Source organism: Haliotis asinina, chromosome 6, assembly GCF_037392515.1.
Source record: "Haliotis asinina isolate JCU_RB_2024 chromosome 6, JCU_Hal_asi_v2, whole genome shotgun sequence".
NCBI lineage: Eukaryota > Metazoa > Mollusca > Gastropoda > Lepetellida > Haliotidae > Haliotis > Haliotis asinina.
The window spans coordinates 24,902,761-24,918,190 of NC_090285.1; the positions used below are offsets into that span (position 1 = coordinate 24,902,761).

At 40.1% G+C, this 15,430-nt stretch overlaps 1 protein-coding gene across 1 annotated transcript; it reads left to right on the plus strand.

Moving 5' to 3' along the window:
* The first annotated feature begins 1,895 nt into the window (after positions 1-1,895).
* On the plus strand, positions 1,896-12,923 carry LOC137287409 (glutathione S-transferase 3-like). Its single transcript, XM_067819676.1, has 6 exons — positions 1,896-2,218; positions 3,281-3,332; positions 5,357-5,489; positions 9,305-9,437; positions 11,216-11,350; positions 11,853-12,923. The coding sequence occupies exons 1-6, from the start codon at positions 2,135-2,137 to the stop codon at positions 11,976-11,978; spliced, it is 663 nt and encodes a 220-aa protein (XP_067675777.1). The 5' UTR covers positions 1,896-2,134; the 3' UTR covers positions 11,979-12,923.
* Positions 12,924-15,430: the final 2,507 nt, after the last annotated feature.

A 15,430-nucleotide genomic window follows, 5' to 3' on the forward strand; every position in this document is an offset into this window, starting at 1 on the left:
TCTTTCAGTCACTGTCAGTGTAATCACTGCTCCAAGAGTTTGGATCATCAGTCCCAGATGAAGTCTGTTTTAACAGTAAAACATGAACATAGACACTGTGCAAGTAGGTAAAAAGTATGGCCATAAACATGAGGTACATTTTGCAGTTCAGATTGCACTAGTGCAATATCTAAAAGCTGTATGGAGCCACGGACTGAGCCACATGACATGATTTTTTATACAAATATGCACACACGTCAAACAATTTGATCTGAAACATTGCCTGCATTATACTAGGTAGAATTAACACCGAAAGCTCAGCTGTTTGGAGTAACAAAATAATTTCAATTTTGCTCCAAATTCGTGTACAAAAGATGTGATGTTTAGCTGTTTTAATGTCTAAAATAAATACTGACGATGACAAAGACGATGACAGTTGTTTTCTAAGCAGTAATTAATTTTTATGAAATACATTTACTGTACGTTACATTCTCACACTAGCTCTGGTTTCGTTCGTTTCTGCAAAAGGAAAAATGATTTTTTTCAGGACATCTTCAATCATCAAAAGTGTACTTCTTGTGACGATATACACACAACAATATAATGCTATTGTTACGACACACTGACAATTTATAAGTCTCCCCGTGTCAGAACATTCTTTGAAAAAAATAGACCGCAAAAATCATCGACTTCGGATTTGCTAAACTAAAGATCAACACATCGACGGTTAACTTGAGGAGAAATACTACAACACAAGCAACAAATGACAACTGCTATTGAACACAATTAACAGTAAATAACTGAGGATGACTGAAAGGTAATTCTGGTGTGTAGTATGGATCTTACGGGAATGTGAATCAGTTTAGAAAATGTATCAATTGTCGTTTTCCAAACTCGTTCATATTTTACTTCCACGAGTGCCATGCCGTGTATGTGCTTCCGGTTTCATCAAGGGTGGGTACAATGTATATGTGTTCAGATTCTGCTTATGAACGCGTATTTTCAAACATCCTTCGTATCTTGTCACTTAGAAAGACCGCGAGTTTGGCCACGCCCTTTCGGGTCATCTACGGCTGTCAATTTTGTGAATGTTGGAAAGTTTATCAAACAAAATCAAAATAAAATCTGGTAATTTCTGTGCAGAGACGATAACATTTACCTATTCACACCGTGTAATTAATTCCAGATAAAATAGTTGGATATGTCAAAAGGATGGCACATTTTCGGCATCACGATACATGTGGAGTTGTTTGTTTACCGCCGTTGCCATGATCATTCCTGTTCGTCCAATCGATGATGTAACATTGAGATTGGTTTTGTTTATAATTATTTGAGCCGAAAGTTACTAATTTTTAGTAAATGGGAAACTTATGGACTTTCTCTTCGTCAAGGAACATGAAATATTGATTAAACTATCCAAAAATATTTCATTGTGAAGAAAATATTAGTCGGGGTACCACACGACTTGGTGCACTGGAAGTCAACAATGGCCGTTATTTTCGACTGCGTGCCGAGGAATTCGGAGATCTCATTTTTATTTCGTGGGCGTTTCGTTTTAAGGTATATAAACGTATTGAACATTATATATTTAAAAAGGTGAGAATTAGTACACTCCATACATAATTCATATGACACGTAAATCCGACTCGTTGAATAATTATTGCAAGTTTTATTTGGAGATGTCATTATCCTGCACTCCTGTCGAATGGGTTCGACGGCAGCATTGAGAGGATTAAAAATATATTCACATACAGTTAACCAGTCAAGATAAGCCTTTCGAACATCCTCATATTCAACAGTTGTAGAATGTTGTGGGGAGTGTTTTCAATTTGTAATAATTTCTGCAACAGTGAATTCAATGCATTTCTTATAACGTCCAAAGTATAAAATCATCCATCTGAAGTTATAGTCACTTAGATGTTGTAGTACTGCTTTCCTCTAGTTCACCAACTGAGGAGATTCGAGTATCACTTGCTCCATATCTTATTAGTAGCTTGTGAGCGGGAGGGGCATCGTAATCTGGTTGGACTGTACCACAGGCCGGTCGAGCGAATATCTATCAGTTCTGCAGTCACCTAAAATGTAATGTTTGAGTTGCATGTTCCCATGCAGAGACTGGTGTTAGTGCAGAGAGCTGATTACGTCAACAGGCAACATGGCGACAGTAAGGCTGACATACTTTGATGGCCGTGGACTAGCTGAAGGTGTGCGATTTCTACTTTCTGCATGTGGCATTGAGGTATGTTAGGTTTTGATATTCAGTTGCTTTGCTTACTATTCCTGAAATCTGTTCACGTACGATATGGACGGACATAGAAAATGCATAGGGCGGGAACCTGAACTTTGAAGTCTGGTAGAAAGAAAACCCAATGAGGAATGTTACAATGACATTGATCTTGTGTATGCAGCATCATTTCACGTTATCATTACACGCAAACACAATGCATGGGAAGCACGTGCACACCGTGGGAGCCTCCTACACGTGCATGGGTGTCATTATGAATCTGGACGTTTTTAGGCAGGTCGATAAATCACTGTAGACAATTGTTTTTCGATAATTATTGTGCATCTGTGCATAGTCAGGATCAAATCACACACTAAATTTTCATGTCATACTCCAGTCACCTAACAGGGGGTTAACTGAACGAACAGCTTTGCTTTGAATGAAATCCATGTGGTGATGCATTCTCAAAACATCCATTGTTATTGTATCAACATGGATTTAATCCCATATATCCCCCAATTTCCACAATCGTACATTGAAAGTACAGTTCCCCTACTTTTTTCTGAAGAATATGAAAACCGGGCAGAGAATGAAATGGATAATTAAATGGTGAGTTTGGGAGTTTAAGGAATATTCCACCAATATCACGACGGAGGACACCAGAAAGCGGCTTCACACGTTGTACTCATATGGGGAGTGGAACCCGGTCCTTCAGTCATCCGAGCTAATTCTTAAAAGAGGATGCTACCCCACCGCTCTCTCATTTGCCTGGAAAACGCAACAATAAACATTATCTGTGTACATGATTTGTCCAGGAAAAATATATAGAAACAAGTAAGATATTTATTTCCTTTTGACAGGGCTGAGATATTGCCGATGTGACGTTAAATATTAACTCACTCCTTTTGACAGGGCTGAGATATTGCCGATGTGACGTTTAATAATAACTCCCTCTCTCCTTTTGACAGCAATTCACCACTTACATAGACTAGAAAGGGAAACTGTGTAAGCGGGGGCCGTAATACATTTGACCGAAATACATTTTAAGACGAATTTGACGTTATTAAAATCTTTCAGTTCACAGAAACACTTCTCCAGGAGAGGCAAGAATATGAACAGTTACTGGAAGGTAATCGTGTTTCTCCTCCCAGAAAATGTGATGTAAATATTGGTACATGTATTTATAATATATTCAGTCATTCGTCTGACAAAAAGTTTGCTATACAAAATCATTGACGAAACACATTCTCAATAGTAGTGACGGGCACGGGGCGCATTGAAGACGCCTGGAGGATGTTATTCCAAGTGTCAACCCAATATTGGTCGTTGGTGTCGATCGGGTTCATCTCAGACATGTTTTATGTGGGAAAAGGTCTGAGAAACATAAGGTATAGCAATACTATGTCAGCTCAAAACTTCGTTCCACCACGTGCAATGTACGGACAGACATTACCCTTTTGCGTGGAGACATCGCGTCCATACTTTTGCATACAGGGTAGGACTCGATCCCGGCAGCGTACGCTGTTCAAATTGTCATTTAAGAGCGACGAAGCACTGCTACGCGAGATGTCCAAATGAAACCTGATTTTGTCGCATCAAGCCTGTTGTGTCTGAAGCAAAATAGTGTATGTCGCTGCATAGGGCCGTGCCATGAAAAGAGATGAGTGACAAAAGGCAAAATGTAGAACATATGATTTTTTCAGAATTATAGCAAAATATAATTTACAAAAACCGCCATCCACTCACAACAAGTCCATCATACACAGTCATACCAATTCACACTCCTGACATATCAGCACCAATCTCTCTAAGCAGGATACGCAAAACAATATTTTGATGATTACATTGTTTAGTTACAAAAAAAGTCGTTCATGGTCTCACGAATGTTGCCGATAAAACGTTTTTCTCAAGTTGTTAGAATTCCACATATATGAAATCGATATACTTCCACACTGCACGCGTAATCTCACAAAGACTATGTGCTGCCACACGTCGACCTGACACAGTTTCCTTTATCACTGGTCGAGACACCCTGACACAGTACACGCTGATCAGCCAAGAAGAGCTCACACTATAATCATCGATTTCTTATATTAATCATTCAACACACTACGAGTAATATATACTCAGGATGATAATAGTATTACATTTCACTTGGATTAACGAATCTTTGTCTGACACACAGACAAGTTATTACGCTAATAATCATCTAAACACATCATTTCTTCTCCATTGTCCTACATGCTTCTACCATGTACACTGCCAACTGTACAACAATTCATTGACATTTCAGTGGTGTGATTTACACATACGTGTTACTGCATTTGATAATTCATACACCATACACCAACCAGCATTGCTGCAAGTGTGTTCTCTAATGACTGCACTTATCACGCCTGACATTTACGTTTTTTAGTCATATTCCCCATGTTTTCTTTTCTGCAATCGGCCCATCGAGGATCACCTCGCTTGCTTTTTCTTGCTTCCTACACCATACAACCACCAAACACGGTACACATTCCAACGGCACTATAACATAACATATACGGTCAAACCATATTCTTTTGTGATCTTTACCAGTCGTGAGTTGAGCTCTCTCCGTACAGTCACACACGCTTCTGCCACATGCATCGACTGCATATGGTTGTCTGGATGGACTATCCTGGAAGACCGGCTCTTTGCAAGTCATGTGTGTTTCCTTCTTGGAGATGGCGTCGCCAATGTGATGATATTGTGATTTGATAAACATTAAAACAAATGTCTTGCAAGGTGCGGTTATAGACTAACATTTAGTCTCTAAATATGTATACTTTCGATTGTAACAACTGAACCCATATAACGTGAAAAAAGATCGTCAGAAAAACCCGAGATTCATAATAACATGGTTCAGGGATTGCGAGACAAACTATTTCGACCTGCACCATTCCATTACCCATAACGAGTGGACATTGCTTTTCAGTAAGCCATGGGTGCACGTGTTAATTACGATTAATCAAAATTGTTTTATTTTCACCTGACAGCTTAACAATCACTGTGAGCTGTTTACAAAGAACACGACACTTTCAAAATTATGTAAAAATGTAAATAAACATCCTGCATTATACTTGCATATAAATAAGTGATGACTATATGTTGTATGTATATTTGTTACAGATGGGAAATTGATGTTTCGTCAGGTGCCTATGTTGGAGATAGATGGCATGGAGTTGGTGCAAACTGGTGCCATTATGAGATACGTGGCCAGGAAGGGAGGATTGTATGGAGAATCCAATGAAGAGAAATCTAAGTGAGATTGAAAATACTAAACTTCAAACTTCTACGCCATACTTACAATTAAGGTCGAACCTATCGGACGTATGATCAACATCGGAACACAAACAACATCATGAATAGTCCCAGGAATGCTTACCGGTCGTCCATATATTTGCAGTGTCCGTACAATGGCAGATATAGAAAAGATTATATGTCCAGTTTTGACTACAATTATTCAAGTTCCAACAGTTTACTCAGTACTTTGACCGCATGGCCTATTGTACAACAACACAACAGAATACAATTAGGTCACATGTGGGACCTGGTATTAAATCCGTTTTTTGATAAAATGCAACAGATGTAATAACGTTTATATTTGTACTATTTAACAATTTTCTCATACTCTGAGTAGCAATGGGTAGCATAATTGTTTGGCAAAAATCTACTCGTTAGAGATGAATATTTACTACAGACATGTAATACATGAAGCTCATCTTGCCTACCACAATTAGGACAAATTATATCTATGTGATTTACACCACTCTCACACCTTTTCTTGTTTATAGTAAAATCGTGGAGTGATATTTTCATTTTAGAGAAAGCTCTTCTCGGGTCTCTATCTTTTAACGATGCAAACAATAAACTCCGATCATTAGACTCCCAGGTATGTCTTCCATCCTCGTCATGTTGTTTCAGGATTAAATAGTTTTGACTACAGTATAATTAGTAAGACGTCTCATACTTACCCTGAACTCAGTGTATACTCAACCGAATTAAAAACTAGGTACTTTAATCCCACAATGAAATTAGTATGTGCATTATTGTGAGAACAGACGCCTATCATACTGTTATCAGGCAGGTAATAATCACAATGATGACTGTTGGAACAAAAGATGTCAGCACCAAGTCACTTCCTGTGGAGGCAGTGGAGACCATAGCACGTCTGCCCATGGGCAGCCTACCTGTCCGAACACTTTAACTGAAAGCTGTGGTCATCGGTAAATAAGTGCTTGATAGGTTCTTGAAAGGTCTTGCTTTGGTTAATCTGCTTCATCTATGTGTCATCTTTGACTCAACGTTTAGCATGGAAAATCACGTCTGTCACATCTGTAAATCTAATGTTTCCACCCAAGGAAGATCCAGACAGATTAGCAGGTACATGGACTCACCATTAGTAAAATACCTCACCCATGTATTTGTGACATCACGTCTGGACTACTTCAACAGTCTACTTTATGGAATACACCAGCAGTACGTGGACAAAATACAGCGTGTTCAAAACACAGCTACCAACCCCATAACACGCACGCATATGTGCACATGTCCTGAAGAGCTTACACTGGCTCCTAATAAAAAAACCAGTGCTGTACTCAAACTTCTTGTGTTTGTTTACAAGTCCATTGACTTGGTTGCTTGCTCCATTTTATCCCCACGGACTAGTCAGCCTTCACTAGCCTGGAAAGTCACTCAGATCACCTCGTCAGCAAACCATAGATGTTTCATCTGTCCGAACCACAACATATGGGGACAGAACGTTTAGCAGCGTGGATACTGCACTCAAGAACGGACTGCCCGAAAATGTCAGAAAATGGGAAAATGTCAACATTTTCTGATCTTGCCTCAAAACCGTCCTCTTCAACCGAGGATTCGACTAAGCTCACATGAACAGGACTCTGTATTTGTAGCGCTATACAAATGTCTAATTTGACTGATTTGCTTTGATTCTCAAATGGGTTCGATCTGACCTAAGTCTGAGGAACAGGAGTCTCAGCAGTCTTACGTGAGAGGTTGCGGGTCTGAACTGCCAGATGGACCCTGTTGCTGTCATGTTGAACTGTCAGCCCAGGACCATGTAGCGGCATGTTCCACGTAATCCGTAATCCGCACGATGGTGAGGACAGATCCTACGCATGGTCGTTTCGTTCAGGTACACGCGGTGCAAAGTCGATTTCATACCAGTAACAACACTCTGCTAATAGAGGTTGCAATCCCAAATCTGTTACGGAGAGGGTGTATCGCGATTTGTACGCAATATTGGTGTGACATCACGCGGTTTACCCCAAGTACCGGGTAATGTGCAAAGGTGCTCGTATGTAACGAATGCGTCCTCGAACTGTGTATAATCCGATCTCTACAGCCCAGGGTTCATGCAAGCTCCACACCAAACTGTGACCAAATCAGAGCTCAAACATAGCATGTGTTTACAATCCCATTGAACAGGTGATGCTTCTTGAAGCAAGTAAGAGTTGGAGTTGACTTCACATCAAATTTGGAGCTTTCCACTCAACGACAGCATTATATGTAAAGGATCTCCCGCCAAATGACTTGAGTCTAATCCTGGGTACCTTAAGTAGCTTTTGATGACTGGGAGTCTTGTGGGGACATAATCTTCTATTAACTAACATAGATGAGAAGGAGCTGAATCACTGATACACTGTTATGTGTGGGTGAGGATCTTATATTGTATCCGTTCTTTGACCGGCAGTCAGTGGTGATATCTCAGTACTGGAGTGATGTGACAGGACCTTTTTGGACAGTGTGACAATCCTAGCTACTGCGTTCTGGATGTTTTGCAGCCTTCTACATACGGTACCTATATATGTTTCGAAAGTGAAAGTAGCAATTTGACGAGGTCATGGATGTGATAGTGTGATTAGTATAGCTTCACACCCAAGTTCCTAGCATCTGTCGAAAAGCAGATTTCGCCACTGTCGACTGTAATATGACCTACTGTGATATTTAGCAGCCTTTTGTCAGGTCTTACGATCAAAGCGTCTGGCTTATCGCCGTTTAACCTCAGCATGTTGGTGTTCATCCAGGCGCTAACTTTGAATATGCAATTTTCTTACTCCTGACATCAGTGACTGGTCATCAAGAGCGAACGCACAATTTCGAGTAGTCAGTATAATAATTATCATTGATGGCACAGTTACTAATGGCTTGAGAGACAGGCTTGCTGTAAAGCGTAAATAGTACTGGACCCAGTAACGAACTTTGGAGTCAAAAGAGTTTTGTCACATGATGCAGCTTTAAGGCCACCTCTCCGGTATCTGTTTCTCAGATACGGGCGGAACCAGTCCCAAAACAAGGCCGTCTAAACCACATTCGATATGAAGTCGGTCTATAAGCAAGGCGTGGTCAACATTATCAAATACCGCTGATAAATCTAACAGGAGCAACATGTCCGTCATCCAAACTGGTCCTCAGATCATTTAATACTTTTCTGAGAGCAGTCTTTGTACCGAATCCACTTCTGTTAGCTGACATAAAGGAACTATCACTTTCCTATGAGAGGACTGATGCCTGCAATTTACCATTTTCCTTTACGATGCTATGCAGAATCGCAGAATACTATAAGGGCGGAACTACATAGGTTATCGAAATAATTGAAAGGTCATTGTATTATTTTCAGATGTTCCTGTGTGTTCAGGATATACTGGACATTGAGACAAAAATGCATACTGAAATATTTCAGGAGTGTAAAATATATCAGTGTTGTTTTGTTTATTTGATTTCAGAGTGATATAGCCACATTAGCACATTCACATCACTTTACACTACTTCAAACGGAAAGCATTTAAGGTGTACACTGGTTTTGAGAGAATGATCAAGTTAGGACCTTTTCTGTTTAGTGTTATCGTGGTCCACACTGACTAGCTTCCCAATATTTTGTGTACGTTTTCATGGGCGGATCCAGAAGGGGTACAGGTGTGCGCACCCCACCTTTTGTCCTTTAAAAGTTTTGGGGGGCATTTGGAACTCACGTGACAAATATTATTCCGACCCTTTTTGGTACGGTGAAAGTATGTACCGAATAAGAATGTCAAGGTTTCATTGCTTTTTTTTCAGGATTGACATGTTCTACGAAGGAACTCGTGACTTTTACTCCTATTTTCACAAGATCGGCTTCCGGGATCCAAAGGAGGTGTTAGCAACAGCCAAAGCTAAGGGTCTACCCCGTTATCTGCCCATCTTTGACCAGGTTAGATGTACATAGAATGTACGAGGGGATGTCAATGCGTTTTGAGCCCTGAGTTTTGGTATCCTACTCTCAGAAGTTATTGAAAAGCTCTCACTGACAGAAAGAGACCCTCCTCACGGCAGTGAAAATGAATAAATTTGAGTATAGAGTAGTAATTAAGTTTTTAGTTCTTGAAGGAAACTCGGCGAAGAACATTGAAGAAAGGCTTTCAGCAGTTTATGGGAAGTCTTCCCCTTCATCTGCTACCATCAAACGATGGGTCAATGAATTTAAGCATGGTAGAGAAAATCTTGAAGATGACCCCAACAACAAGCACTAGTCAGGAAAACATTGACAGAGTGCATAGACTTTTGATGGAAAATCGTCTAATCACACTCCACGAGTTAGAGGAGACCACAGACATTTCACACTGATCCATCGAGACAATTCTTTATGAACATCTCGTCATGTCTAAGATGTGCGCAAGATGGGTGCCAAGGATGCTTACAGATGAAATGAAGCAAACAAGGGTCACCATAAGCAACTCCATGCTAACCAGATACAACAAGAATCCAGAAGATTTTCACTTTAGGCTAGTAACCTGTGATGAAACCTGGATCCACCACTATGATCCTTAGAGCAAACAAGAATCCATGGAATGGAAACATGTCACTTCTCCCAGGACCAAAAAGTTCAAAGCCTCCAGATCAGTGCAGAAGGTAATGGTGACAGTCTTCTGGGATAGCAAAGGGGTCATCCACATAGATTACTTACCAAAAGGAAGAACAATGAATGGGGAATATTACGCTAACTTGTTGAGGCAAGTGCGACAGTCAATCAAGGAGAAGCGCCGGGGCAAGATCATACGTGGTATTCTACATCAAGACAATGCTCCAGTACACACCTCTCACGTTGCAGCCGCTGCTGTCCAGGAATGCGGGTACGAAGTCTTGCCGCATCCCCCCCTACTCTCCAGACCTGGCACCAAGCGATTACCATCTGTTCCCAAATCTCAAGAAACACTTGCATGGTCGTAGATTTCAGGATGATAATGAGCTTATTGCTGCTACTGATGCTTGGTTTGAGGACCAAAATGGCGCCTTCTACAGAGATGGCATCAGCGCCTGGCAGAAAAGATGGAACAAGACTCACAAGGGGACTATGTTGAAAAATAAATGTGGTTCATACCAATATTTTGTGTTTTTCTATGCAAGGCTCAAAACTTATTGACATCCCCTCGTATGATGTTGATGATTGTCCAAATTTCTGATTTTAGAATAAGAGACAGTGAACACTAATAGCCCCAACCTATTGTATTGTTGTGTATTACACAAATACGCTCAAATAGCGTGCATCGAAGAGAAACAAACACCATAGTGATACACTTCCAACACAACACTATATTTTCAAATATATTTTTTTCTGAGAATACGAGTCGAAATCTCGCTTTAGAACGAGGTACCGCCAACGTATGTATGGTTGGGTCTAAATCAATTGAAATGACACACTTTGAAGTCAATGGAAAGGACATGCCAGCAACTATGGTCAACTATCCAAACTAGGTCCATGTGTCAGTGTATCGAGGGTCAACACCCGCTGGTGTAAGGTAATACGACATAGGCATTCATTTGTCCAGTGTATCACGTAAAATATACCCATAATTGTTTCCCTAAAGTTCTTCATGAAGCTTGCAGATCAAAAATGAGCCCTTCTCTTAAAAATGCAACATCCACACCACTGACATCTGCTGAATCCTAACGGAAATGATATAACATAATTACATGAATGTTTCTATACAGGCTCTGAAAAAGAACGGGACAGGGTTTCTAGTGGGCGATTCATTGAGCCTGGCTGATATTGGTCTCATAGAGGTCCTGCTCAGTGTGACGGAATACTTTGGAGAGGAGACACTCTCAGATTACCCTTCACTGAAGGTTAGTGTTCGTTCGTTCTATCGTTCTTTCGTGTGTGCGTGGGTAGGTAGGTGAGTGAGTGAGTTAAGTACAATGCCATCTTTTCAGTTACACGTCAGCCTGGTTTCAACACATGTGATCACCATGGTAGTTGTTTGATAGGATAACCTCACAAGAAATCCATTGATATTGTTATCATTGCTGTATGGGACACGTGTCACTATGATAGAATATTGTGTTATGAAGTATCACAAAGGTATGCGTTTATAAGAAATTCAAGGCATTAATTCATTTACTGTATGATATTAGATACGCACAGTGTTACCTGTCGGTTTCCAAAATGAAACAATACGTTATCCGTGAGAATGTACAAGCAAATGAATACATTGTGAAACAACATGAACGAAACGTGGCTCAGACAGATATAGGATAGATGCACTAACTCTCAGACGAAGTTTTATCTACTTTCATATGAACATGAATGTGTGTTATCTTGTCCTTCTACTCCAGTGTTGCATTTCAGGCTTTCAAATCAATGATGGTCTCACAGGAAAGGATTGCTGCTTTTCTGAATGGCCCTCAGAAGAAGGCAGGCAACACTGATGACTATGTCGCAACATGCAGGAGGGTGCTGAAGCTAGACATTTAGGAAACACTTAGCATCTGCAACATCTCGAGTGTCCGGAAGTACAGACTGGCAGGGTGTGCATTTCAAGGTTGTCCAGAAAATATGAATCATGTGTTTGCAAAGAATGCTACCCCTAATTGAGTGTCACACGACTGCCCTCTATAGTCAGATCATCGACTAGCTTAGCTGATTAGATGTAAGAGAGAAGTATTCAAATGAGATGTGACTATGCACTTACACAATTATTTCACATGAAAGCGATACTGTTTTCACAAACACTATTAAAAGACTTTAAACCAATCACCTGGAAGGTGTGTGCATTATCAAGAATCAATAACCACGAGTCCCGAATGGTATTATCTGATTTTTACAAAATGTAGATAGAGTATGGCATAGTACATGATTTTAACTGATACTGTGTAAACAGTTAATTAACAGAATGGCTGCTAGCAAACAATCTGTGCTTCTGGTTTGACATTTTGTCTCATAGTGAAGAGTTGTTTTGTTTGTTTATTTGTTTGGGTTTTTTTTATTATTATTCTATCAAATTATCTCCGTGTATGCGGCATACGTCATGTGTATACTACTGTATATTCAACTTTCAAATCCTAATATTTAGGCTCTGTTATGCTGTAGGTCATATCTAATACATCGCTACATTCATGGAAATTAGAAATACTGCTGTTTGTTCCTGGTTAAGCTTTTTCCATTACATTAATATTTTTAAAATGCTTCTTGGTAGAATCTTTATAATTGAAAACCTATATGTATACACGTGACAGAATGGCATCCTCCGTAACAATTCTCAGTAATATCACTAAGTACAAGACAGAAGTATCTATGGCCAGGCCATAACATAGTTTTGTTGACTTTGTAAATGTGCCGAAAATGCTATAGACATTATGAGGATGAGGCGTTCTGAAATACGTCAATAAACAAAGGAAAATAAACAATACCTTATTCCCAGTATGTTCTATTGTTAGTCGGACTGGTATACCTGCGTGGACATTATGTAACGGGGATGCCTCGACAACAGAAAACCAAGCTCCCTTGAGGCTGTAGTTCGGATTTATTGCTGTAGTTGACTAATAACACAAGTCCGAAACAATGTATATGGATATATAAATCTCCGTCAAAATAACCCGTTTTATCACATTCACTACACATTGTTTAGATAACAATGGTTCCACTACCACTGAACATATAAAAAGAACTAAAATAAATGGACATCATAAAATTAATGATTCTGTTACATAATGGCATTCTTAGAAGTGCAATTATGGAACACTTCTGGCATATTCCAAACAATGAAATTTCAGATTATCTTACCATCTATGGAACAACTTGCATCAAACTGCCCACATGTTGTGAGGCACCAAAATCATACACCCGATCCAAGGACATAAATATATATGCCGTAATTAGCATGGAGATGCTAATTCTCAAAAGAAAAGTAAACGTATAATCTGTTTGGACTCAAATATTAATCTGAATCAACTGTAAGTGAAATTATTGACAACAACAACTTCCAACCCTGAGTCAAAATATACCTCCACCAAATACATTAATTCAGCTACAACAAATACTGAATGAACCTTTCAACAATTAAACATATTTCTTGTAGTTTATTCCTTTTATGTAAAATTAAATATAACTAAACTGAATTTCACCAAAGTCAATATCCTCTTCCCATGACTTTCAAACCACCTTGTCCACTTGGGAGAAAGACAGCAAGTGAATAAACTTCACACCTTCCAAATGCAACTAAATTCAACATCCAATCAAGATGCTGCACATCTACAGCCAAAGAAAACCAGGGACAAAACAGCAGGCCTGACCTCATTAAAACTTGACTAATTTGCATAGGAACTACTTTCAACCCATGACCCAGTCACTTTGAATACATCATGGACTTGTGACACTGTAAACCTTTTCAGCGACAATTGTATTATTGTTTAAGACTGATCCCAGACAGATATATAAGACAAGAATAGTTTATTTTTTCCAGAACACTTTCACCATTTGTGTATTTTGTACTTGTTATGTATTTTGTACTTGTTACAATTATATACACAGAATCACTGGTATTGAACCATCGTTGTAAACTTCAGTCATCCATTCATATCAGCATCAATATTCATCGATTCATCAACCCATCATGAGACATGGCCAGATTGGTCATACACCACTAGTGCAAGATACGTATTACATATTGGGTTTTGGCACAGATGCGGCTCAGAGACTTATTGGTGGGAACTAAGCCTCCCAGCACCCCTCAGAAATAGCGAGGACCGCGCTGGAGACAACCTTTGGTGTGCCACAAAAGACAGAAAGATAGAAAGTTTAATGAAGTATCAAAACGTCCCTGACAGCCGAAATCCCACAAGAGTGAAATATCGAAAGCTGATGGTTTGCGCAACTTCTCCCTGGTGGGATTGTGTCGGATGTCTTTCTCTCACCATGAGAGTGCCCTGCTCAGAAAGACCCTTTCAGAGACCCAAATGATATGATCCTGAATCCTTACACCGAAACACTACCTCTCTCACTGAAAGTTTGCAAGTAATCCGCTGAGACAACGCGGGACAGAAATTCATAATGCAGAGCTGCGCAAACTACATCATAGGTCTGCACCACACAACCAATTGTTTCTGGGGAGTTGTTAATTTCAGTTTACCAGAACCGCGAGCGCTCGCATGGGTCCTTAACGGATGCGAGCGTTTGCTTGCATCAAACCATTTGTGACCAACTCGTGTTATTCCGGGAAAGGACGAATAACCTTTCCGTCTTCTTGTTGGAGGTTACGGAAAGGGGCGAGTATAGACGGATGACATTAAACATGTATAAGACAACATGTTATGGATGTCAACTTCTTCGTGCTTTACACTTGGCTATTCCTTGCCCATTCATCAGGTGGATGCTAACAAATGACAATGATTTGAATGGCTTTCTTTTCGATTAAACATGGTCGCCATCTTTGTTCGCTTGGCGAGTCTCCTCCCAGGATAGTTCGCGGGCGCGGGTGTTCGCGGGCGCTCGCGATTCTGAAGACGCCTCTGGTCTTTCCTGAGATTGCATTCTCCTCCTATTCAAACCGAGCGTCGAAGAAGTCAGAACCTGGTTTTTAACCGGAAGTAGGATGACTGGTTCCAGATGCTCTTGGCGGTCAAGGACGTGTGGTGACTTTTAACCTGGAATAAAAGCCTTCTAAAATACAAGCACGATGCTCCCACACTGAGCCTGATAAACAGGTTCGATGGACGCTGAAAAAAAAATTGGCAGCCTTCATCCACAATTGAATGGCGCGTCTAATCTAAGCTCTGCCTATACTAAAACTGGCTTGACCGAGCGATTTCAAATGTTTTTTTTATCCAGGCTCTGACATCACCACTTCCTCTTTTGGGTGGGGTGTACCTCCACCTCCACTGCCCGTCAGTGGTAGGACTAGGTCGATATGTTGAACCAAAGAGCCCTCA

Coding starts and splice junctions, on each gene's coding strand:
- LOC137287409 (XM_067819676.1), top strand. CDS start 2,135: ATGGCGACAGTAAGGCTGACATACTTTGATGGCCGTGGACTAGCTGAA. Junction 2,219..3,280: donor TTTCTGCATGTGGCATTGAG/GTATGTTAGGTT, acceptor AAAATCTTTCAG/TTCACAGAAACACTTCTCCA. Junction 5,490..9,304: donor TCCAATGAAGAGAAATCTAA/GTGAGATTGAAA, acceptor CTTTTTTTTCAG/GATTGACATGTTCTACGAAG.